Consider the following 24,977-nt stretch of genomic DNA (forward strand, 5'->3'; position numbering starts at 1 on the left):
TCACCACTAGGACTGGAGAGGGACCTCCCGGCCCTCGGGGACCTGAGGGAACTGGGCAGGGAAGGGGGCGGAGCCAGACCTTGGGGCGGGGCCGGCGGGGAGCCTGGGCGTGGGTCGAGCCTGGGTGTGGGCGGAGTCTGGGTGTGGGCGGGGTCGGAGGCAGGTAAGCGGGGCGGGACCGGCGCGGAGCTTGGGCGTGGGCGGGGCCTGGGCGTGGGCGGGGTCGGAGACGGGTGAGAGGGGCGGGGCCAGCGATAACGGTCGCCCGGCGGTTCTACCTCAGCGGAGTCGGTGCGAAGAGAGCGCGGGCGGAGCGTGTTGTGGAGAAGCTTCGAGCGCTGGCCCGCGGGCGAGGCGGCGAGGCGGAGGGGCGGGGCTGTGAGCGGCGGGCGGCGGTCGCGGAGCGAGGAGCGGCGGGCGCGGACTGCTGAGGTGAAGCCTGGCCCCCTGGCGGCGGCGGCGGGCGGCGGGCTCTCGGCAGGTCCTGAGGGCTGGGCTCCGGGCCGCGGCGTCCGCGGAGGGGGCGGCCTTCTTCCGGCTGCCGCGGGCTGGGCAGGTGGTCGCGAAGGCGAGGCCGACCCTCGGCTCACCGTGGCCCCGCACTGCCGACAGCCGGCGATGGCGGGGCGTGGGGCACGGCGTCTGTGAGGCGGACTTACGGAGTCTCCCACGGTCGGAGCCCGAGGGGCCGCGTCACCTCGAATTCGCGTGTCCTGTGGAACCGGGTGGAACGCGTCGGTGCGCGGAGAATGAATGACTGCGCCCCCAGACGCGCCTGTGTCCTCAGGGCAGAACGGACGCGCGTTCCACGCGGACTCCACCTTGTCGCTCCCGTTAGGGTTCCTTCTCCGGGTGGGACATTCTTGGGTCTGACGGGTGCGACAGGACCCGCGTCCCCGGGGGGAGGACCCACAGAGCGGTTCCACGGCCCGAGAAGTCCTGCCCCATCCCGGCCCGCCCCCTGGCGACCCCGACCTTGTGCTTTTCCCGGGATGTCACAGAGTTGGAATCACCAGAGTAATACATTTCCAAACGCGGCCGGAACACACAGGGAGTGTCCCGCGGTCGCCGGGGCTTTCAAGGGCCTGCAGTTGGGATCCCCGAGTGGCTGGGCGCGGGACTGACCTGTGAGGTGCGACCGTGTGAGGAGGGCGTGGAATGACAGCCTTTAGGAAACGGTGTTTGAAGGCAGTCATACGGCTTTCTATTTCCTGCAAAGCCGTGTTTAGTTATACGATTTGAACCGGCCTGGAAAGGTAACTGACAAGCGTTCTCCTGCCTGGGTGCCACGGTTCCCCAGGGTGGTGGCCAGCGGCCGTTTTCCCACGGGCGCCCCAAGCGCCGGAAGTCAGCTGGACTCTTACATGCAGAACTCGCCGAGTTCCCTGGAAGAGCAGCACTAAAAATGACCTTTTTGAATTGGACCTACAGTGGTAGTTGAAATTGTTCCCCTCTATGAGAGGAAATTTCCAGTTTTACCAAGATTTGTCACAGAATCTGTGGTTTGTGACGGGAGGGGGAGGTTTCTGTGTGGAAATGACCATATAAAGAGGACTTCTGTGCAGTGGCCTAACCCCCACCCCCACCCCCCAGCTAGAGAATAAAGTAGGAAGTTACAGGAACATCATCGCCGAGCTCCTTGGAAGCTCCACTTGTCTAGCATGGCAAGATATCAACCGTTCTTGTCCCCATTATTTAAACACGTGATATGATGTAAAGTTAGCTGTTGAAGAAAATTCTATCTAAAAAGCTAATTATAGTAATAGTATTCTCAAATTACACATCAGGTTAATTTAGGACTAATTAGTTTAGTCAACAACAACCGGCAGCTACCTATGCACGAGGCAACACACTAGGCACTAAACTGCAGGACATAATAGGAGACCACAGAAGGCTCAGCTCTGTCACCTTCTAATGAGGAGAAAGGACAGCGCACAAGCAACAATTATGGAATAGGGTTACTAAGAGGAGAAACAGGCTGGGAGATACCTTAGGTAGAGAGTAGGGAAGGCTTCTCTTCAAGACCCAAAGAATGCTGAGGAGCCAGCCTTGGGAAGACCCGAGGGTGGGCATGGAGGCTGCTCAAGGGCAGGGACTGCATATGCCAAGGCCCCAAGTCCTGTTTGAGGAAAGGAGAGCAGCCAGGTGACTGGAGAGAAAAGAGACGAAGAGAAGGGCAGAGGGCAGATCAGCTGGGCTTTACAAGGCTATAGTAAGGAGTTGGGATTTAATTCAGGGTGCAATTGGGAAGAGTTTTAAGCAAGGGAGAGCCGATCTCAGTTTTTAAAGAATTCTCTGTCATGTGGAGAAGAGATGGAGGAGGCAAAAGTAGAAGCAGAGAGTGGTAGGATGGAGATGGGGGAGGGATCAGATGGAAGAGATAATTAGGAGGGAGAATTGGAGGGCTTGGTGAGGATTGCTTTGTTCTGGGCGTCAGGAAAGGAAGTGTCAATTATGACAGAGTAGATGGTGATGGGATGTTCTGATGGCGGAGTCAGGTAGCTCTGGGGCACCAGCACAGCACCTGACACAGTTCTTCATGGATAATTGTTGCATTGACTGGAAGGGAAAGCGCACACAGGAGCATAAACACATACACCCCTTCCTGCCCCTGGGAAAAAAGTCAGCAAAGTTTATGACAAGTGCCCTCTCCCCTCTGCTCACAACTCCTCCTCCCGGGGCCCAGGCCTCAAACTGACTTAACTCTGGCCTGTCAGAATTTGAGACCATGGTCTCAAAACAGAAAAGTTGGTGGGCTTTGTCCTAAGTGTCTGACTGACAGCCTCGGCTCATCTGTGGGCCAGAGACTTCTCAGAGTCAATAGCAAACAGTGTGACTTCCTTCTGTGGGTTCAAAGTCCCCTTATCCTGTGCCAGAACCCCAGTGGGAGTTAGGACTAAGCAATGCAGCGTTCTCCTATGGAGGAAGCTCCAGCAAGGAGAAGCACAAGGGCTCTGGCCCTGCCACACCTTCATGAAACCTAAAATAAGGGGCCAGGAAAGTCCTGGGAGGAACCGGCCAGGTCAGCTTGGGCTCTGGGGCAGATAGGAGGTTTAAGTGGAAGGAGGGCTTAGAGCTCAGGGAGACCTGGGGGGTGGCAATGTCAGAGATCATCATGGTGGATCTAGTGTCTAGTGTAGGGCCGGCCTCATAACAGGCACTCTGAACTATTACCTGTGACACTGCCACAATGTTACCTTAACTGAACTATTTCTAATGCCACCTCCTCTTTCCCGCCACCCTTGCCAAGGATCTGAATCAGTGGCCTTGAGACTGTACACATCTGGTCCCACATCTGGCTCTCTGTTTTCATTGCTCCTCTCCAAGGCTCCCAGGTAGGAGACCAGCCCCAGTCCTGCTCTATCCTGATTCAGGGCCTGATAATACCAGACACTCAACCACACGTGTTGAGTGAATAAATAGGCATAAACCAGGAGGTTGCAGTACTCCAGGTGAGGAATGACTGAGTCTTGGACTGAGGAGATGGCATTGGAGATGGAGAAAAAGAGACATTTAAAATATGTCTGGAAAGCAGAAGGGACAGTAGTTGCTGATGAATGGTGTAATCTCTGGGTTACCATAGCGAGCTCTTTATTTCATTCTAACTGTGTTTATCAAAATGTCCAGGTAAAGAAGCAAATTGTCTTTTTTGGGGGGTGGGGGTGGGGGAGGGAACAGACGCTAAAGTAGTATCACCATATATTTTGAATAATAGTAGAAATTGGAGGAACTTCAAAGAGTTCATATGATATCACATAAATCAATGATCAAACCACTAAGAGGCCCTAAGGGGTAAAAATTTAGAGAACTCATTTAGTATGTATGTGGGTAGTGGTAGTGTTTTTATACATAATCCAGGTATTGAATAGTTCATCCTCTCCAACTTCAAGTGTCTTGCACTTCACAAACTCTCAGTAATGTTTGTTGAGTAGATGGATGAATGAATGAATCTGTCAAGGTTTGGCAAGTATTTCAGAGACTGAAATTGCATAGTGAGCCAGATCAGACCACACCAAAGAATGAGTAGGAAACTTAACACTGCTTAATATCCCGGTTGTTTTTGCTGGCACCAAAAAGTCTTGAATACAGAAATTGTTACATTGGATAAGAATGAAAAGCAGTGTTCTTACCTGTTGAGAGTCTGTGAACTTCTAGGCACCTTATGTCCATTATTTCTAATTCTCAAACCAACCCTGTGGGGCAGATATAATCCACATTTTATGGATGAGGAAATTAAAACTCAGTAGTGGCAAAACACTTGACTACAAACTAGTGGCACTGGAATTCAAAATCATATTTGACTAATGTCACAGGTTCCTTGAAACTCGTGTTATGGGCATAACCTGTGGGTGAGAACATTCACAGTTAAAGAGGCCATGTATTATGAAGTGAAGTTGAGTAAATCTGCTACTTTGGTGTAGTTGACAATTTTACTACAGTAAAACCTATTTTAATGATAACACCAAGGGACAAGCCGTCATTTTATTTATTTGATATTTATTGAGTGCCTTTTATGTGCAACATAGCATTGAATTACACACGTAAAATGTTAGACACCACATCTGCCCTCATGGAGCTTACCATCTAGAGGTGAGGTTAAAGTCACCGCCTATTTCCACACACACACAGTGTAATCAAATGCATGATTTGAGGTATTTACAATAGAGTTTTGCTATATTTTTAAAAGTGGGCTTTATGCTAATATTTAAATCCATAAATGTCCCACTGAATCATCTCTCATCTGAAACTCTACATTTGAGAGTGCTCAAAAATTGTAAATTATACATATTTGGAGTGTAAATTTAAAAACTGAAGCATAACCTATACATTCAAAACTATAAAAGGACATTTTGGAACATGTATTTTACAGGTTGAATCTGTATTAACTTACATTTCACTGTTGTAATAAAACCTTTATTCTAAGAATGAGTAAACTATACAGTGCTTTTCTAAATAAATTCTTTTTTAATCTTGGAATTGTTTATAGTTTATTTCATTTCTTTAATTTATGCACCTAAATTATGTTTTCTAAAATGCAGATAAAAGAATGGCAAACTTCTTTGCACTGAAGAACTTCACTGCACTCTCAGATCTGCATCCAAATATGGCCAATCTGGTAGGCTTCAATGATATAGTGGTTGTTCTATAATGAAATTTTCTGTGGTAATATATTGATTCTTTTGATATATGCTTGTATAATTGACAAGCACATAGGTATTCATTGCATTTGTTTAACTGTTTTACATTAAGTACCCCTAAATGTTTTTGTATTTATGCCATCTAAATGAAAATTAGTATCTCTTTTGTCTCCAGAGTAGGAGATTGTATATATGACTAGTGATTGTTCAAAATGATCTGAAGCTTATTTTAATTATTTAATAACTACTCAAGTTTAGCATTGTACAATTAAAACATTTTTGTTCATTGATACAGAGGCAGAGCTGCCTCGAACAGACTGTCAAACTACAGCAGGAAGGCCAGGGAGGATGGGAGGGCAGGAGGGGGGTGGGTAAGAGATCAACCGAAGGACTTGTATGCATGCATATAAGCATAACCAATGGACATAAGACACTGGGGGGTAGGGGAGGCCAGGGGATTGTCAGGGTGGGGGGGGGGAAAGGAGACATATGTAATACTCTTTGTAATACTTTAAGCAATTAAAAAAAAAGAGTGTTGAGAAAATAAAAAAAAAATAAAAAAAATAAAACATTTTTGTTCAACAGTATCTATTCTCTAATCAAGTTATCCAAGTTATAGACTTAAATACTTGCCATTATGCTGCTTTTATGACATAAAGATACACAACAGGTGAATTTCTGAAATGATTATGTGAAAATTCATTTTGGGGGGAAGGGTTATGGGGGAATTCAATAATTTCGAATATAACAAGACTCTTATTTATTTAAAGTAAAGCTAGGTAGAATCATTTTATAAGGTGAATTTATTGTAAAGCAGTTATCACAGTCCCTTACCTTTCTTGCTCCTGAGCAGTCTGCTATTTACATTTGGCATTTGCAAATCTGATTTCTTAAAATAGGATAAATTTATATGTAACTTTAATAGTTTGCAATTCAAAATTTATTAATGTTGAAAATAATTATTGCTCTTATAGTTTTTTTGAATGATAAACTGTTTGCTAATTGCCTCTTTAGTTAGAAAGTTTTACTCAATATTTCCATTAGTTGTATTTTTCCAACAAAATTCAGTGAGATTTGAAAGCATATGGAATTTAAGAAATAATAGCAGTGTGTATAAATGTAATAAGACTAATTGCTCAACTAGGATATGGAAATCTTAAAAGCTTGAATGTAGCCAAAACCGGTTTGGCTCAGTGGATAGAGTGTGGGCCTGCGGACTGAAGGGTCCCAGGTTCGATTCCAGTCAAGGGCATGTACCTGGGTTGCGGACACATCCCCAGTAGGAGATGTGCAGGAGGCAGCTGATTGATGTTTCTCTTTCATCGATGTTTCTAACTCTCTATCTCTCTCCCTTCCTCTCTGTAAAAAATCAATAAAATATATTAAAAAAAAAAAAAAGCTTGAATGTAGAGGAAGAACCAAGATGACGGCATAGGTAAACACCGGAAATTGCTGCCTCCCACAACAACTTCAAAAATACAACTAAAAGACGAAACGGACATCATCCAGAACCACAGGAAGGCTGGCTGAGTGGAAATTCTACAACTAGAAGGAGAGAGAACAGCATACCGAGACTCAGAGGAGGTGCAGTGCGGGAGTAAAATACAGAGGTACAGAGGCACATGTGGAGAGGGCTGGTGGCTGAGGACACAGTTGTCTTTTTCAGTCGGGAGGGAGTCTCAAGCTCTGAGCTCCAGTTCCAGGCAAGTCTCTGGGGACCCAGACTCATATGGGAGAAACTGGACTGTCTGGCATCGGTCGGAACTTGAGGGGAGCTTTCTCTCGGAGGTGCTTGCAGCGATTGCTGGGACACTGAGAAGCGGGGCCTCTGAGGGCAGGACTGAGAGCAGCCATAACTGCTCACTGCACCCTGTTGATCCCCTGGGACCCCGCCCCGCCCAAGCCCTGCAAGGAGGCTTTTGCATATGAAAGGCCTGGCCCTTTGCAATCTGATAATTACCTAACAAACTGCAGCTGGCCCAAGGCCCCAGGGCAACTTGCATTGTGTCACAGCTGACTCCTGCTGGGTAGCCTCAGGCAAAGGCTAGATTAACACCTCCTTAGAGATCCAGGAGCCAGTGTGCCCAGTGGTCAAAGTGGGACCATCCAGATTGCAGCTCCTCGGATCCATAAAGGACACACTCAAGGGGCAGACTCAGTGAGCACCAAAGCCCCACTGAAGCAAGTCTTGCCCCAGAAGGGTGTCTTCAGCACAGAAGTTCTCCCACTGCAGACACAGCTGATTCTCACAGCCAATTGGCCTGGAGGTCAATCCCTCCCAGTGTTATCTACAACAATCAAGGCTTAACTACAACAAGACTGTGCACAAAGCCCACAAGGGGGTGCACCAAGAGTGTCTGCCTCAGGTAATTGGGGAGGCTGAGCCACTGGGCCCTATAGGACACCTAGCACAGAAAGTCACTCTATTGACACAGCGAAGCATAAAAAAATGCAGAGACAAAAAAACAGGACACAAATGACAGAAATGGAGGAAAGCAAACTACTGGATATAGAGTTCAAAACCTCACTTTTAAGGTTTTTCAAGAATTTTCTAGAAACCTCCAATAAACTTAATGAGACCCTCAAAAAGTCTGGTGAGACCCTCGAGGTTGTGATAAAGGACCAACTAGAAATTAAGCATACATTAACTGAAATAAAGAATATTATACAGACTCCCAACAGCAGGCTAGAGGATGGCAAGAATCAAGTCAAAGATTTGAAATATGAAGAAGCAAAAAACACCCAACTGGAAAAAAGCAAAATGAAAAAAGAATCCAAAAATACAAAGGTAGTGTAAGGAGCCTCTGGGACAGCTTCAAGCGTACCAACATCTGAATTATAGGGGTGCCAGAAAAAGAGAGAGGGCAAGATATTGAAAACCTATTTGAAGAAATAATGACAGAAAACTTCCCCTACCTGGTGAAAGAAATAGACTTACAAGTCCAGGAAGCACAGAGAACCCCAAACAAAAGGAATCCAAAGAGGACCACACCAAGACACATCATAATTAAAATGCCAAGAGCAAAAGACAAAGAGAGAATCTTAAAAGCAGCAAGAGAAAGACAGTCAGTTACCTACAAGGGAGTACCCATACGACTGTCAGCTGATTTCTCAACAGAAACTTTGCAGGCCAGAAGGGAGTGACAAGAAATATTCAAAGTGATGAATACCAAGAACCTACAACCAAGATTACTTTATCCAGCAAAGCTATCATTCAGAATTGAACGTCAGATAAAGAGCTTCACAGATAAGAAAAAGCTAAAGGAGTTCATCACCACTAAACCAGTATTATATGAAATGCTGAAAGGTATCCTTTAAGAAGAGGAAGAAGAAAAAGGTAAAAATACAAACTATGAACAACAAATACACATCTATCAACAAGTAAATCTAAAAGTCAAGTGAATAAATAATTTGATGAACAGAATAAACTGGTGATTATAATAGAATCAGGGGCATAGAAAGGAAGTGGACTGACTATTCTTGGGGGTGGAAAGGGGTTTGGGGGTTGCGAGAAGAGACTGGACAAAAATTGTGCACCTATGGATGAGGACAGTGGGAGGGTGTGAGGGCGGAGGGTGGGGGGGAAAACAGGTGGAGGGGAGCTATGGGGGGAAAAAGAGGAACAACTGTAATAATCTGAACAATAAAGATTTAATTTAAAAAAATAAAATGAAAAAAAAGCTTGAGTGTATTTTATTTATTTTTAATATATTTTTTGATTTCAGAGGAAGGGAAAGGGAGAGAGAGAAACATCAATGATGAGAGAGAATCATTGATTGGCTGCCTCTTGTACGTCCCACCCCTGCATGTGCCCTGACTGGGAATCAAACCATGACCTCCTAGTTCATAGGTGGACACTCAAACACTGAGCCACGCTGGCCAGGCTTGAATGTATTTTAAATGTAACAGGGTAATTATAAGGTTAAAATCAGTTGCTAGATTAATAATATAAATTTAGGTTTATCCTTTCAGAAAAATCTAATTTTTTTTATTTCTCAAAGCACTTTTTTAAAAAATATATTTTATTGATTTTTTACAGAGAGGAAGGGAGAGAGATAGTTAGAAACATCGATGAGAGAGAAACATCGATCAGCTGCCTCCTGCACATCTCCTTCTGGAGATTTGCCCACAACCCAGGTGTATGCCCTTGACTGGAATCAAACCTGGGACCTTTCAGCCCGCAGGCCGACGCTCTATCCACTGAGCCAAACCGGTTTCAGCTCAAAGCACTTTTTTAAAAAATATATTTTTATTGGTTTCAGAGAGGAAGGGAGAGGGAGAGGGAAAGAGAGAGAGAGAGAGAGAGAGAGAGAGAGAGAGAGAGAGAGAGAGAAATCAGTGATGAGAGAGAATCATTGATTGGCTGCCTCCTGAATGCCCCCCACTAGGGATCGAGCCCCACAACCCAGGCATGTGCCCTTGACCAGAATCAAACCCGGGACCCTTTAGTCTGCAGGCCAATGCTCTATCCACTGAGCCAAACCGGCTAGGGCTCAAAGCACTTTTTAATATTTAATTTTTCTTTGGTAGTCACTAAAGAGAACATTAAAAAGGTTAAAGAGATGTTAATATCTTTAAGGTTTAAGATCTAGGACTTTAGAGCTTAGATTTATTAGCAGCAATATACTACACGTTCTGTTGCAATCTAATTTATATTACTGTTCAGCATGTTTGGATTAAGAAGCTAAGCAATTTTATGTGGATTGTTAGAAAACCCTAAATAAAAGAAAGCTTTGAAGTCCATGGCAAATTAAATTGCATTATACATGTGCTTTGAATGAATTCAGTAAGGATTGATAGCATAGGGCAGTTACTGTACTCTACCTAGTGATTGAAAATAAAGTAGAAACATACTAAGTATTAAATGATTATATTTGTAATAGTAGTTAACTATGTTATTGCTTTGTACTATTCCTTGTGGAATTGAACATTTATGAACTTATTTTAGAAGTTTGTCTGGAATAAATACATTTAAGTGGTTCCTAGTAAAAAATGTTTGTTAGAGCCAGTAAAATATAACAAGTCCATGAAATTAAATTTACCGTCTACATCTGTGTTTAATATTTGTTTTCTGTAACCTTTTTGTTTTTCAGAAAATAATCGGTATAGTTATTGGGAAAACAGATGTCAAAGGCTTTCCAGACAGAAAAAGCTGAGTTTTAACAGTTTGCTTCACTTTTCATCAATTGTGGCTTATGACTACAACAAAATGTATTTAGTGATTAAATTTCTCATGCCTGTTTAACTCCTTAAGAGCAATGGCCGTGTTCTCTATTGTATGGTAAAGTACTCAATTTAAGGCTATGTGTGTGAGGACATTAAAATCATTTAAAAATATTTTTATTCATTTCTGAAAGGAAGGGAGAGGGAGGGAGGGAGGGAAGGAGTGGGGAGAGAGAGAGAGAGAGAGAGAGAGAGAGAGAGAGAGAGAGAGAGAGAGAAAGAAACATTAATGATGAGAGAGAATCGTTGATTGGCTGCCTCCTGCAACCCCCCACCCTAAGGATCAAGCCTGTACCCGGCATGAGCCCTGACCAGGAATTGAACCGTGACCTCCTGATTCATAGGTCAATGCTCAACCACTGAACCATGCTAAAACCATTTTTAATGATTTTATTTGATATTTCTCAAACACATATTTGAAAGCTTAGAGATAAAATGCCCAAGTAGATAGTTAAGTTGATAAACTTATTAATGTGTATCAATGTGTATTTATTGAGTACCTCTACTGTATTAAACCCTGCATAAAGGTAACAAAGGGCAATTGTAGTCTCATATCCTCTTCAGATATCATAGTGTCTGAGAGTCTAGACTTATAGCTAGATTGACTGAGCTCATTTAGTCACTGAGTAACCTGAAATGTGTCCTATATCCAGCTGTGAAATCGAGATAAATAGAGCTGGTGTGAGAATTAAATGTAAGGGTGTGTGACCCATAGTAACTATCACTTTCAGCCTAAGAGATACAGGTACACAGGTAAATCTCAAATAAGACAGAAAGTGATAAGAAAGAAGGTTTTGGAGCAGGGATATGTCATGATAGAGTGGTGTTGAAGGAGAGAAGTATGGCAGCAGTAGCTACATATTTACTCCAACAACCAGATAATTCAGTGAAAAATATTCATCTTTCATTTAGTTAACTTTAGCTTTAGTGGTCCTTACTGAGTTGCTCGAACTGTGCAAGAGTGTTAGGACTATGGAAACATAATCCAAGATTAAAATTGGATTTTTAAAAACAACTCATCTTCAAACTTTTGTAGTTAACATGCAAAGTTACAATATAGAATGTCATATCTAGCAACTCATTACTATTAGCTTTAAAAGTGTCAATGGTGTTTATTAAAGGTTATAGTGTATTTCTATACAGCTTGAGGGAATTAGAGCTCTAGTAAGCCAGCCGATAATTTTGGAAGAAGACATTAATTTTGCTTGAATCATCTTAGTGATTGTGTTATTTGACTTATGGTAGAGTGATAGGCACCTTTATTTTTATTGTATTTCATGTAATATTCTGTTATTATTTTTGAGGTAAAAAACAAAGACGTCATCTCTCACCCATACTTGTTTGTGTCTTCACTTTACTTACTTAATTAGATCAGAATTACCATTTGAGTAATTTGAAAAAGTTTAAATACCTGTTTTCTAAGCTTTACAAGGGATAATTTAAAATACATGAATTATATAGGGGAATAAATGATGATGGAAAAATACATGAATTTTTAAAAGTCAATATTTAAATAGTAACTAAATTTACAACAATAAAATACCATTTTCACTTAGACTGTGAAGGTAGGGAACCACTTCTGTAGTGTTTGACTACTTTATATGATTATATGTACAGTATTCCTTTTTTGGAGAAAATGTGCTTATTGACTTTAAAAAACATTAAACATACAACATATATAATATATTTTCACTAAAAATCAAGCAGTACAGAAGGTCATAGAATTGAAAAGTAAAATTCTTCACTTAATCCCCAACTCTTCCCAGCCCAGGCCCCACCCCAAAGATAACACTAATTACAGTTCCGTAGATATCTATAATTTGTATATGTATGTTAGGTTGTGTTGTTTTTTTAATTAGCAAAAGCAATAAAAAAATTTTTTAAAGATGTACTTGCTGACCTCTAGTGGTATCATTTAGTAGCACACATTTATTTGTTTTCAAATAATTTAGATTTGAATTTGACCTAGGTTAAAACAGTAATAGTAAGAGAGAAATGAAGGATCTAAGCTAATATCTGGATGATTCAAACCTATGTGTAATTTCCCTTCAAATATACAGGTAACTGGGAAAAGGGAACAGGGGTTAAGTAAGGTGATTATCTACTTTGGCAGCTTTGAAATTCATAAAAGCAAGTATAACTTATTACAGAATTTATATTTGAAATAATATTTTATACCATGTATTTGAGCATTATTATTATCATCAGAATAATATTTTTTCAAAAGTATAATGGAACATTTCATTTGAAAAATAAAAACATTGGTTTTCCCTTAGATATTGGGTCAGAAAGGTACACTTTCAGTTTCACCATTCGTGATTCACCAACGCATTTTGTAAACGCAACATCCTGGGGCAATGAAGATTACATCAGATCACTTTCTGCCAGCTTTAGGGTTGGTGAGTGTGGTAAGTTGGCATTGATTCTTAAATTTTATTTATTATAGTATTATTCCTTTGTTATGGTTGTAGTAACTACTCTGAGGGAGTCAAAATACAATACAGTAGTTGCCCTTATATAGGGGGGCTAAGTTCCAAGACCCCCAGTGAATGGATACCTGAAAATGCAGATAGTACCAAACCATATACTATATGTATGTGTGTGTGTGTGTGTGTGTGTGTGTGTGTATCCTATATAATAAAAGGCTAATATGCAAATCGACCAAACGGTGGAACAACCAGTTGAGGTGATGCACACTGACCATCCGGAGCAGACGTTCAATGCAGGAGCTGCCCCCTGGTGGTCAGTGTGCTCCCACAGGGGGAGTGCCACTCAGCCAGAAGCCCCTAGCTGGGCTCACTGCTGGTGAGCACAGCAGCAGTGGCGGGAACCTCTCCCACCTCTGCAGCAGCGCTAAGGATGTCTGATTGCCCGGGGAGCAGGCCTAAGATGGCAGTTGGACATCCCCCGAGGGTTCCCGGACTGCAAGAGGGCACAGGCCAGGCTGAGGGACCCCTGTGAGTGTGTGTGTATATATATATAGTGTTTTTTCCTGTACACATAGACCTGTGATAAAATTTAACTTATAAATTAGGTACATAAGAGATGAACAATAACTAATAAAATAGAACAATTGCAACAATATACTGTAGTAAAATGTATGTAAATGTGGTCTCTGTATCTCAAAATATCTGATATTTTATCTGATCTGATCTGATAAAAGAGACAGCTACTAAATGACTAATTAGTAGGGAATGTGTGCAGCCTGGATACGAAGGGATCATTCACATTTCAGGAGGGATGGAGTGGGATGGCTGACCTCTAGTGGCTCGAGATTTCGTCATGCTATGCAGAACCACACACATTTTAAAGCTTATGAATTGTTTATTTCTGGAATTTTTCATTTAATATTTTCAAATTGTGGTTGATTGTAGGTAACTGAAACAGTGGAAAGTGAAACCATGAATAAGGGAGGACTACTGTAAGATACAATTCATAATTCTCAAGAACCTTATCAGACAAAAAGTCAAGATTTAAGAACATAATACAAGGCATTCAGCATTATTACTTGAAACATACAAATGTAATAGTCACATATTTTTACTCGGTAGCTTTATATCTGGTTTATTTCATATTTCAGTTTACATCAATCCCTATTGTTGCTAAAATAATTTAACATAATAGGGATGCTAAATAGATTTTGATAAAATAGTTTTTAATTTTAATGGATTTTTGTTGTTAATCCTCATCCAAGGATATTTTTTCCATTGATTTTTAGAGAGAGTGGAAGGGAGGGAGTGAAGGGGAGAGAGAGATCAATTGGTTGCCTCTCACATGTGCCCTATGGATGGGGGGCATGGTGTGGGATTGAACCTTCAACCCAGGTACCTGATCTTGACCTGGAATTTAACCTTCGACCCTTTGGTGTGAGGGCTGACACTCAAACCAGTAGCCACACTAGCCAGGGAAAATGTTTAATGGGTTTTAAGAAACTTTACTTTTAGTCTAAAATACCAAATCTTTTGCATCCTCTCCCCACCCTAATATCCCTCTGGTAGTACAGTGTAGTATAACAAAAAGAACAAGGACTTTGAAAGCACATAGATCCTAATTCCAACCATTATTCACACTTAATCTTGTTGGGCCTCAATTATGAATTAATATCTTACAGATTCTCATGAATGTTAAATGAGATAGTGTGCTTGTTATAAAGTGTAGAACTTAGTGCACTACAAGCAATAAGAAAGCATATATTCCAGCTTTCTTTCATGGTAGAAAAAAGAAGGGGAAGGGTAATGCAGATAAACTACTACTCTCCAATATTGTAGTATGAAGCAGCCTAATTATATATTGCCTTGTATTATTAACTTTCAGGGTTGTATGTAGTATCTCTCTAACTGAATAATAGAGTAATTGAACATACGGAGTTGAAGGTAGAAAATATTGCAGACTTCACAGGGCCCAGTACAATAGAAACATTCCTTGGATAAATGCCAGAACATTAGTTATACAGAGCTAAAGATATATTTTGGTATTAAAATATGTTATAGCCCTAGCCAGTTTGGCTTAGTGGATAGAGCATCGGCCTGCAGACTGAAGGGTTGCGGGTTTGATTCCAGTCAAGGGCACATGCTCGATCCCCAGTAGGGGGCATGCAGGAGGCAGCCAATCAGTGATTCTCTTTCATCATTGATGTTTCTATCTCTCTCTCTTCTTCTTCCTTCCTCTCTGAAATCAATTTTTTAAAAAGTGTGTGTGTGTGTGTGTGTATATATATATATATATATAGTAACATGCTAATTAGACCAGACAGCCGAACGACCTTCCAGATGTAGCCAGGGCTGTGAGGGCCAAGGCAAACCGCTTCGAACGCGAGGGCCAAGCCCCTTGCACGAGTTTCATGCATCAGGCCTCTAGTATATACAGTATATGATATGTTATATGTTGATGGGGGTTGTGAAGTTGAATGAGATAGGGATTTTAAAAGTGTAAAGTCAATAATGATTATAAATTTAAACAGGATTTTAGTGTGGTAGAGTGAAAAGATTACAGATTTTTAAATCTGAACAATTCTAATTCTAGCTCTACTACTTTGTAGATATAAAACCTCAAGAAAGTTATTTAACCTTTGTGAGCTTCAATTTTTTCATTTGTAAAAAGGGAATGATTGTGTGAGTAATTAGCAAAATAGAACATAAAAAGGTCTAATATAGACCATGAGGAAATGGAAACTCTAAAATGTTAGCTGATAAGCTTATTAAGTTGTTTAACTCAAATCAGGACTCAGATTTTGCATTGCTCTTTCTGCCCCACTATTATTTTCCAAGAGCAACTGTGAATTTGATGAAGATCAATTAAGTGTTTATAGAACAGTATGCTGTAATCAAATCAAATATAGAAGAGCATGTTGTAATCAAATAAAATGCTCAGTGTAATTAATCGATAAAGTAATGTTAATGTGGGTCATATGTTGGGATTTAAACACAAAGCATAAGAAATATCATCTGGGGTCAGTTGATGATCATACCCCAGGATTCTTTTTCTCCCAGGGACACAAGAAAATGATTGGGAAGGATATTTAACACTAACTCAGAAATTAGAAACAACATTATAATGTTTATTATGTACACTTGTTTTTTATTTAACCTGTTACTTTTTTATAATAGCATCATACTTTTCCCTCTGTTTTAGTGACAATTGAAAATCCCTTGATCCAAAGAAAGGAATTAGAAAGAGAAGAAAAATTCAGCCCTGCAACTCCTAGGTATTTAACACAGATATCAATAAGCTTTGTGCTAGAATGATTATTATTAATGAGTTTTTGTGTGTCAAATGAGCAGCTTATTAAAGGTAAGCTTAATTTGAAAATCAGGACTTTAATTCTCCCTCACAATGTTTATTTATTATTCTTAATTTTAATCCTCACCCGAGAATATATATTTTTATATTGATTTTAGAGAGGCGGGGGAAGGAGAGAGAGATTGATGTGAGAGAGAAACCTCGATCAGTTGCCTTTGTACATGCCCCAACAGGGGCAGAGGGGGAGGAGTGGGTTGGATCAAACCTGAAACCTGGGCATGTGCTCTGACCAGGAATCAAACCTGTGACCCTTGGTGGTGCATGGGGATAATGCTTCAACCAACTGAGCCACAATGGTTAGGGCACATAATGTTTATTATTATTACTTTTTTGTCCTCACCTGAGAATATATTTTCCATTGATTTTCTTAAGAGAGAGTAGAGGGAAGGAGTGGGGAGAGAGAGAGAGAAGAGAGAGACAGAAACATCAACATGAGAGAGACACAGGGCCAGGGGTCCAATCTGCAACTGAGGAGTGTGCCCTTGACCAACCAATAATTGACCCCGAGACCCTTCGATCCGAGGTCAGATGCTCCAACCACAGAGCCAAACTTGCCAGGGCCACAATGTTTATTTTTTATTATGAAATAATTTACTTTGATATAGGGTTACATGAAAAAATGACCTTGTTTTTAATACTTTGATTCTCATTCTTAGATTTTAAAAAATTTGACTCTAGTCACATTAAAGCTGAACAATTAGAAGAAAAGATAAATCTTGAAAGTCACATATGTATATTTTCATATCAAAGTATAACTCTACTCACATGCCTTAATATCTTAGTTCAAGTTCTCTGGAAGCAGAGCCTGGAGGAGGATTTTTATGCAAATGGTTTGTTGAAGGTGAGCTCTCAGGAGCAGCCTTGTAAGGAAAGGGGGGAGGGGGCGGGTGTGGGAAGCTGAGCAAAGAGGTAGGTTCAGGTGGAGCCCAGTCTCCCCCTGACTCACTTGCTCCTTCTCCTCTTTGAAGTGTCTGCTTGAATGTCACCTCCTTAGCCCTTTCCCATCTACTCTGTAGTAGCCCTTCCAGTTCATTACTAGGACTTCTCCCTTTGCTTTTTGTTATCAAAACCCCAATCACTATCTGAAATTATTTGATTAAATGCCATGTCTCCTCACACATGTGAACTCCATGAGATCAAAGGTCTTATCTATCTTCTTCACCCTCATGCCTAGACTGTGGTCTGGCAGGGAACAGGCTCACAATAAATATTTATGGAATGAATGAATGAATGAATGAATGAATGAATGAATGAATGAATGAGTGGAGGGAAGAGCATTCTTAGAAGAGGGAACAAATATGAAACCTCCTGATATTTACCAGAACAGTGAATAGTAGGTTGAACCATATAAAAGTGGTGATGTTTGACTTTTTGGTCTAAAAATGTCAGTTTCACCCTAACCGGTTTGGCTCAGTGGATAGAGCGTTGGCCTGTGGACTGAAAGGTCCCAGGTTTGATTCCGGTCAAGGGCATGTACCTAGGTTGCGTGCACATCCTAGGGGGTATGCAGGAGGCAGCTGATCGATGTTTCTAACTCTCTATCCCTCTCCCTTCCTCTCTGTAAAAAATCAATAAAATATATTTAGAAAAAAAAATGTCAGTTTCATAGCTAAATAGTCTGATATGGCTGATATAGGGCAAGGGCAGGAGAGAGGCAGGAGGAAAAGCTTGATAGAGAAGCAGAAACATTTCACAGACAGCTTTGCCCATTGTAACAACTTTATTCTTTGTTGATGGCTACACAAAAGGTCTTTGAGATGGGATATAATACACTGAAATTCGTGGATTAGGAAGATTACTTTGGCTACTTTAGGAGGATACTGTAGAGGGAGACAAGGCCAAAGTTTGGGTGAGAAGTAATGAGGTAAATACCTAAAGCATTAGTGGGGGAAAAGGGCCTGCATTAGAGGGCTAGAAATTAACTCCAGGAAGGGGACTTAGGAGTTGATTGGCTGGAAGGGGAGTGCCTCAATTCAAGTTCAGTTGTTAATATTGTGCATCTACTTGATACAGAGAACCACAGGAGTAAGTGAAGCACAGTCCTTGGTTTAAAATCTGTAGGCAGGGTGCTCAGTGTTATAGAGATACAGATAACAAACATGGAGTAGAGTGCTTTTATACCTTTATTTCACAGAGAAGGAAACTGAAGCTCGAGTTTCGGGTAAGGTCAGACAACTGGTATGCTTAGCACTCAGGTACAAATTGGTCCTCAAAACATTTTCTTAATGAAAATATATTTCAGACAAAAATATTTTACTACATTTTTAATGTTTCTATGAGTAAAATGTATACATTTTCTTAATCTAGTCTAAATTACAATAAAAATAATTTAACTGTGAACCTGGAAGTATTTTTCTATTTAAAAAAATCATTTAATAGTAACTTTTTGTGTGTATGTTTACAATTTAGTGACTGTAAACTATTGTTCAGTGAAGATCATTCAACAGTAAAAGTTTGTTCCAGTTATGAAGTGGACACCAAGTTACTTTCTTTGATACACTTACCTGTTAAAGAATCTCGGGATTATTATTCATTGGGTGATATTGTTGCAAATGGACACAGTCTTGATGGGAGAATTATTAATGTGCTTGCAGCTGTGAAGTCGGTAAGTTTAAACCTCCACAATGTTCAATTTGGCAGGGAAGTTCTATCACTTAATTTGTGTTTGGAAAGTAGTAACTAGCTGTAGTAAATATTCCTCTGTATCTTGATCAGTAGTCAGTTGAATTAAGAAAATGATATCACTTCTCATTAAAAGTTAAGTAGCATTTTATATGTTAATGAATAGCAACATAAAATCGTATTTGAATGTTAAGTGCAGCACACACTTATAAATGATCCACTAACTATATGAGAGCCTTTTATACTTTGGTTAAAGATGCAAATGGACGCCAAAGCCGGTTTGGCTCAGTGGATGGAGCGTCGCCCTGCGGACTGAGGGGTCCCGGGTTCGGTTCTGGTCAGGGGCGTGTGCCTGGGTTGCGGGCACATCCCCGGTGGGAGATGTGCAGGAGGCAGCTGATCGATGTTTCTCTCTCATTGATGTTTCTGGCTCTCTGGCTCTCTCCTTTCCTCTCTGTGGGAAATCAATAAAATATATTTAAAAAAAAAAAGATGCAAATGGAAAGGGTAAATTCATTGACTTGAAGATTTCAATGAAGTTACTTAAAGGGGTGTAAGTTGTATAAATCAAGGAATCAATTCTGGGCCTGTTTTCAGAGCTGTCCTGAGGTGGGAGAGGGAGTGAGAATAGCCAACTGAACTGTAGTTGGGGCCTGGTGACCTACTGCACAGCATCATGTGGTGAAAAGTAGGGAAAGACAACACTGCATGGGGCTCTGGGAGTGTTTCACCATTTGTTACATCAGAATCTCCCTCTTACTTAATTATTGCCCAAGTTTTGAACTCCCTTGGAAAGACTAGAGTCACTTGGCAGGGACTAAGAGGTAGACCTTAAAATTAAAGTCTCACAATGCCCTAGCCAGTTTGGCTCAGTGGATAGAGCGTCGGCCTGCGAACTGAAAGGTCCCAGGTTCGATTCCGGTCAAGAGCACATGCCCGGGTTGTAGGCTCAATCCCCAGTGGAGGGCTTTGCAGGAGGCAGCCAACAATGATTCTCTCTCATCATTGATGTTTCTATCTCTCTCTCCCTCTTCCTTCCTCTCTGAAATCAATAAAAATATATTTGAAAAAAATAAAGTACACAAAGAAAATTAAAGGGACAAGATCAGTTTCTCTCAATGTATGGAATGATGGTATCAAAAGATACACACACAAAAAAGGAAATTGATTTAGGTACTTATAGTTAATGTTGTTAGTAATTGCTAATTGCTTTTCCGTATTAAATGACTAACCAATAAGAGTGTCAACTATACTTGATGACAGGCCCTTGATGGAGAGGCATGTGCTTTTGTTCATCACTCTAGCTCCAGCCTAGCACAGTGCCAGCCACACAGTGAGCACTCAGTATAATCCAGGATGGAGGAATCAACACCTTACATGACAATCGTGAAAAGTAGGAGAAATCACTTTCTCAGCAATCTAGATCCAATCTTACTTAAAGGCAGGATATGATCTCTCAGTTTCCCTGCAATCCTATATAATGTCATTATATTACAACTTAGTAAGAATTTTCTAACATTCAGTATAAACATAAGTCAAAACCTGCAACAGCTTTTTCCATGTATCTCCCCCTACCTCCACCCTATGAGTCTGGTACCTTCTTCTATAGAATTACATTATTTTTTTTTCACTGCCTTACTTCTCTCATTTTGCTTCCATCCCTCCTACATTTATTTTCTTCACATTTTAATTAACCTGTTCTCTCTTCCTTCTTACCTCTGCTTAAGTCTCTTTACTTTAAAACTCTTTTTTGTACAATTTTCTTTTTTGTACAAGAGGCCTGTTGTGATATAGCAGGCCTCCTTCATACTCTGGCTGTCCTTTCCTCCAACTGTCTTTCTGGATACTGCTCTTCTGCTGGTAGCTGTGAGTCTTTCTTCAGCTCCTTCCCATGGAGCTCAGCCCTGCTAATAGATGCAGTGGTGACAGTGGCTTAGGGTGCAGTTAGTTGTTAGTCTGTTCTTGGGACCTTGCTATGTGACTGTCAGAGGTGTCTGCTGTTCCATGTGAGAACCCCTGGGCCTCTGACAGAAGAGTCCCTGAGTTCACCTTCATTTTTAAGATGGAAATGAGGGATGTATGGGAAAGTGCTTTGACATAGTGTGGATTGAATCAGACTGTGTCAAAGCACTTTCCCATACATCCCTCATTTGGTCCTCACCACATTGTCTTTATAAAGGCACAAAGGAAGTATTGATATTCATAGCTGCACTAGAAAGATGAGGACACTGAGACTCAGAGAGACTGAGTTAATTTAGTGACATGAATTCTGTGCCAGGCCCTGTACTAAGCCAGGGGGACACACAGATGTTGAAAATATACTTTCTATCCTCAATGAGCCTAGATAGATGCCACCCATGGGCTTGTCATGGAACATTTGTCCTGTTATGTTGAAAAGACCCCAAAATCTTAACTTAAAATACATATATTTGTACTTCTCTTCAAACTGTGTAACTAACAACATCAGTTAAATACACCTAGCTTAGAGATAGATGCTTTTAAATCATCTATATAATTCTATATAATAAAAGCCTAAGCGATCAATATGGCGGAACGACCAGAACGACTGGTCGCTATGATGCGCACTGACCACCAGGGGGCAGACGCTCAACGCAGGAGCTGCCCCCTGATGGTCAGCGCACTCCCACAGGGGGAGCCCTGCTCAGCCAGAAGCCAGGCTCATGGCTGGCGAGCGCAGCTGCAGTGGCGGGAGCCTCTCCCGCCTCCGTGGCAGCGCTAAGGAGCAGTGAGCCAAGCTGTAAGGAATAGCGAGCAGGCGGGCAGAAGGAGCAAGGGGTCCTGGACTGATCCCTCCGAGGAGTCCTGGACTGTGAATTTCGTGCACTGGGCCTCTAGTTAAATATATATTAGTGATTCTTGTATTTTGATGTTTCTTACTTGCTGTTTAAAGGATAAACATCTGAGTATTTCCATCAACAAATATTTAGGTACCTCTACTATTATAGATGAAGAATAATGATTTCCTTCAATTTCTAAGGTTGGAGAGCCAAAATACTTTACAACATCAGACCGAAGAAAAGGCCAGAGGTGTGAAGTTAAACTCTATGATGAGATGGAGTCTTCTTTTGCAATGATATGGTAACCTCCCATATCTGTTCCAAAATGTGAAATCCCTAGTATTATCAAGACAGAACATTTTTATTTTATCAAAAATATGATGGATTTAATATCAGGAGAGGAATAATGATAGGAGAGAAATGATATTTTAAAAATAAAACTCACTCTTGTATTTTGACTTATTACAGTCTGTCCTAAAGATTTACCTTAAAATGAGATCTTTAGATTACATGGGATTATTTAGATGGACTCACTGGACTAGTGTATTATTGCACTGCCTTTTATTAAAAATTGTGATTTATTAGGTCCCATTGATAATGAACATGCCAGATTTTCCATAATTTCTTGGGTAGTACCCTGGAGCCAGACCATGGAAAGATGATAGAAAAGCAAGTGTTATCATAGGCTTGTTTCTGTGGGGTGCCTGGTGTGGGGATGTGGGGTAGGACTACATTCTGAGTACTGTAGGGTATTAGATGACATTGTTTAGACTCCAGATGCCTGGATACCAAAAGGTGCTAAAGGTGAAATGAGCCTTCAATCCATCAAGTGCCCTGAGCAGATTATCTACTAGTCCCCTCCCTTAGAGTCTGAAAGAGTGTCTTTAAAGTCTTTAGACTTGTAGTCACTCAGTTCCAAGTAGCCAGGAGTGACCTGAGTGATGGGAAAAGAAAGAATTGATGGAGCAGAAGTTGTTAAAGATTAATGGTGTTGGAGGAATGATTGATCATGTAGCTGTTAAATGCTCTGTGAAATAGACAGTATAACTCCGCAAAATGCAGGAGAAACCAACATCTTTAACTTGTGCCTTTGACCACATGGGGAATGGGTCACCCCAGCCCTAAGATTTTATTTTTTTTTTAAATAATGTTTACTGCCAGTTTTTTTCTAATGTAGTCAATTTTTATCACTTTTTTTTTTTAATGTGCAGTTGGGATAATGAATCCATTCTACTTGCACAGAGCTGGGTGCCACGAGAAACAGGTATCATACTGCAATGATTGTGTTTAATATTTGTCATTTTTTATCCCCCCCCCATGTAATAATTTAAAAATGGCTTTTTCCCCAAACAGTAATATTTGCCTCAGATGTAAGAATAAATTTTGACAAATTTCGAAACTGCATGACAGCAACTGTAATCTCAAAAACCATTATTACAACTAATCCAGGTAAAAAGTTATCTGAAATTTTTTATCCCTTTGAAAATGACTGTATCACATATTCCAATATTCGTGTATTTAAGAATGAAAACAAAGCTTAGATTTCATTTGAATTAAAAATGAAAGATTGTTTTATATGACTTTTTAAAATTATCTTGCTCCCTTACCCCCTCTAAAACTTCCCCTTGCTCCCGCCTTTATATGACTTTTTGTTGTTGTTGTTCACCTCACCTAAGGATATTTTTCCACTGATTTTTAGAGAGAGTAGAAGGGAGGGGGAGAGACAGAGAAAGAGAAACATCGATTGGTTGCCTCCCACACACTTCCAGGATGGGATTGTTTTAACAAAGGTCTATTTGTATACTTCCCTTAGTTATGTACTCCCCTTTCCATTTTTTTATTTTATTCCCTTTTGTTATTAAAATGGGCAAAGGTTAAAAATAATTTTGGATCTTTTACAGTTATTTAAAAAGTAATCAGTTATGCCCTAGCTGGTTTGACTCAGTGGATAGAGCGTCAGCCTGAGGACTAAAGGGTCCCGGGTTCGATTCTGGTCAAGGGCACATACCTGGGTTGCAGGCTCCATCCCCAGTAGGGGTCATGCAGAAGCAGCCGATCAATGATTCTCATCATTGATGTTTCTCTCTCTATCTCCCTCTCCCTTCCTCTCTGAAATAAAGAAACAAACAAACAAGTAATCAGTTTGATTTTTAATTATTATGCATTTTCAATTTAAGAGACACCAGAAGCTAACATCTTATTGAATTTTATAAGAGGAAATAAAGAAACAAATCCTCAGGATGATGCCATTGACAGTTATTTGGAAGAATCTATAAATTGTAAGTGACCTTTAAATATTATTTGAATTTTTAAAGGGCCAAAATTGGGGCCTATAAAGTTTTGTTTTACATAGTGAAAGATCCTATATTCTGATTCTGTAACTGCTATATTTCGACTTTTTAAAGTAGTTTAAAACTCTTGGAGTTTTCTATAATCTTTTGCCAATCTGATGAAAGCTAAAATAAATGAGTTGACTATGGGTTTTTTTGGTCATTGATTTTTAAGAATTCTTTAGATATTCTTTTGTCTTTTGCCATCATCTCCCACTGTGTAGCTTGCCTTTTCACTCTTCTAATGGCATCTTCTGATAATCATAAATTCTTCATTTTATTTTTTTATTTTTAATTTTTTTAATTGTTTTATTGCTTAAAGTATTACAAAGAGTATTACATATGTCTCCTTTTTTTTCCCGCCCTTGACAATCCCCTGGCCTCTCCTACCCCCCAGTGTCTTATGTCCATTGGTTTTGCTTATATGCATGCATACAAGTCCTTCGGTTGATCTCTTACCCCCCCACCCTTCCTCCCAACCCTCCCCGGCCTTCCCGCTATAGTTTGACAGTCTGTTCGAGGCTGCTCTGCCTCTGTATCTATTTTTGTTCATAAATTCTTCATTTTAATAAGCATTAATTTCTCATTCTTTCCCATTTTTATTGTTTTTTTTTGCTTTCCCCCCATTTATATTAATAAGTTGTAATATAGCAAGTATAATAATTGTTCTGTTACTTAACTGAAGCTTCTACATGTTCTCATTTGAACTTTGTAGCTTTTCTATTTGGATATAATTCTTTGTAATTCTTAGAATATGTATAGAGAGAGCTATAATAACTTCTTTTTATTTTTAGTAAATACAATAGTTGATGTCTATACAGTTAAACAATTAAAGGTAAAAGCTTTGAAGAATGAAGGAAAAGATGATCCTTTTTATGGCATTCTTTATGCTTACATTTCTACACTGAACATTGATGGTGAAACTACAAAAGTAGTTCGAAATAGATGGTAAGTAGCCAAATTATTTTTAGCAAATTCATTCTTGTAAGAAATAAAAAACAATTATTGTTAATAAACTTTTAAGTTCTATAAAAGTTTAACTATTCTTGGGCATCACCGTGGTTATA

At 40.4% G+C, this 24,977-nt stretch overlaps 1 protein-coding gene across 1 annotated transcript in view; it reads left to right on the top strand.

The window, feature by feature from the left end:
* The first annotated feature begins 345 nt into the window (after positions 1-345).
* The window catches only part of MEIOB (meiosis specific with OB-fold), a 29,652-nt gene continuing 5,020 nt past the window's right edge, over positions 346-24,977 (top strand). The window contains exons 1-11 of the mRNA XM_036310672.1: positions 346-432; positions 5,040-5,116; positions 10,232-10,289; positions 12,638-12,769; positions 15,993-16,065; positions 18,570-18,765; positions 21,781-21,881; positions 22,792-22,844; positions 22,934-23,029; positions 23,758-23,859; positions 24,705-24,858. Of these exons, the coding sequence (XP_036166565.1) occupies positions 5,048-5,116; positions 10,232-10,289; positions 12,638-12,769; positions 15,993-16,065; positions 18,570-18,765; positions 21,781-21,881; positions 22,792-22,844; positions 22,934-23,029; positions 23,758-23,859; positions 24,705-24,858 (1,034 nt within the window). The 5' untranslated portion in view covers positions 346-432; positions 5,040-5,047. The remainder of the gene's footprint in view (positions 433-5,039; positions 5,117-10,231; positions 10,290-12,637; positions 12,770-15,992; positions 16,066-18,569; positions 18,766-21,780; positions 21,882-22,791; positions 22,845-22,933; positions 23,030-23,757; positions 23,860-24,704; positions 24,859-24,977) is intronic.

The sequence above is a fragment of the Myotis myotis genome, unplaced genomic scaffold, assembly GCF_014108235.1.
Source record: "Myotis myotis isolate mMyoMyo1 unplaced genomic scaffold, mMyoMyo1.p scaffold_m19_p_5, whole genome shotgun sequence".
Lineage (NCBI taxonomy): Eukaryota > Metazoa > Chordata > Mammalia > Chiroptera > Vespertilionidae > Myotis > Myotis myotis.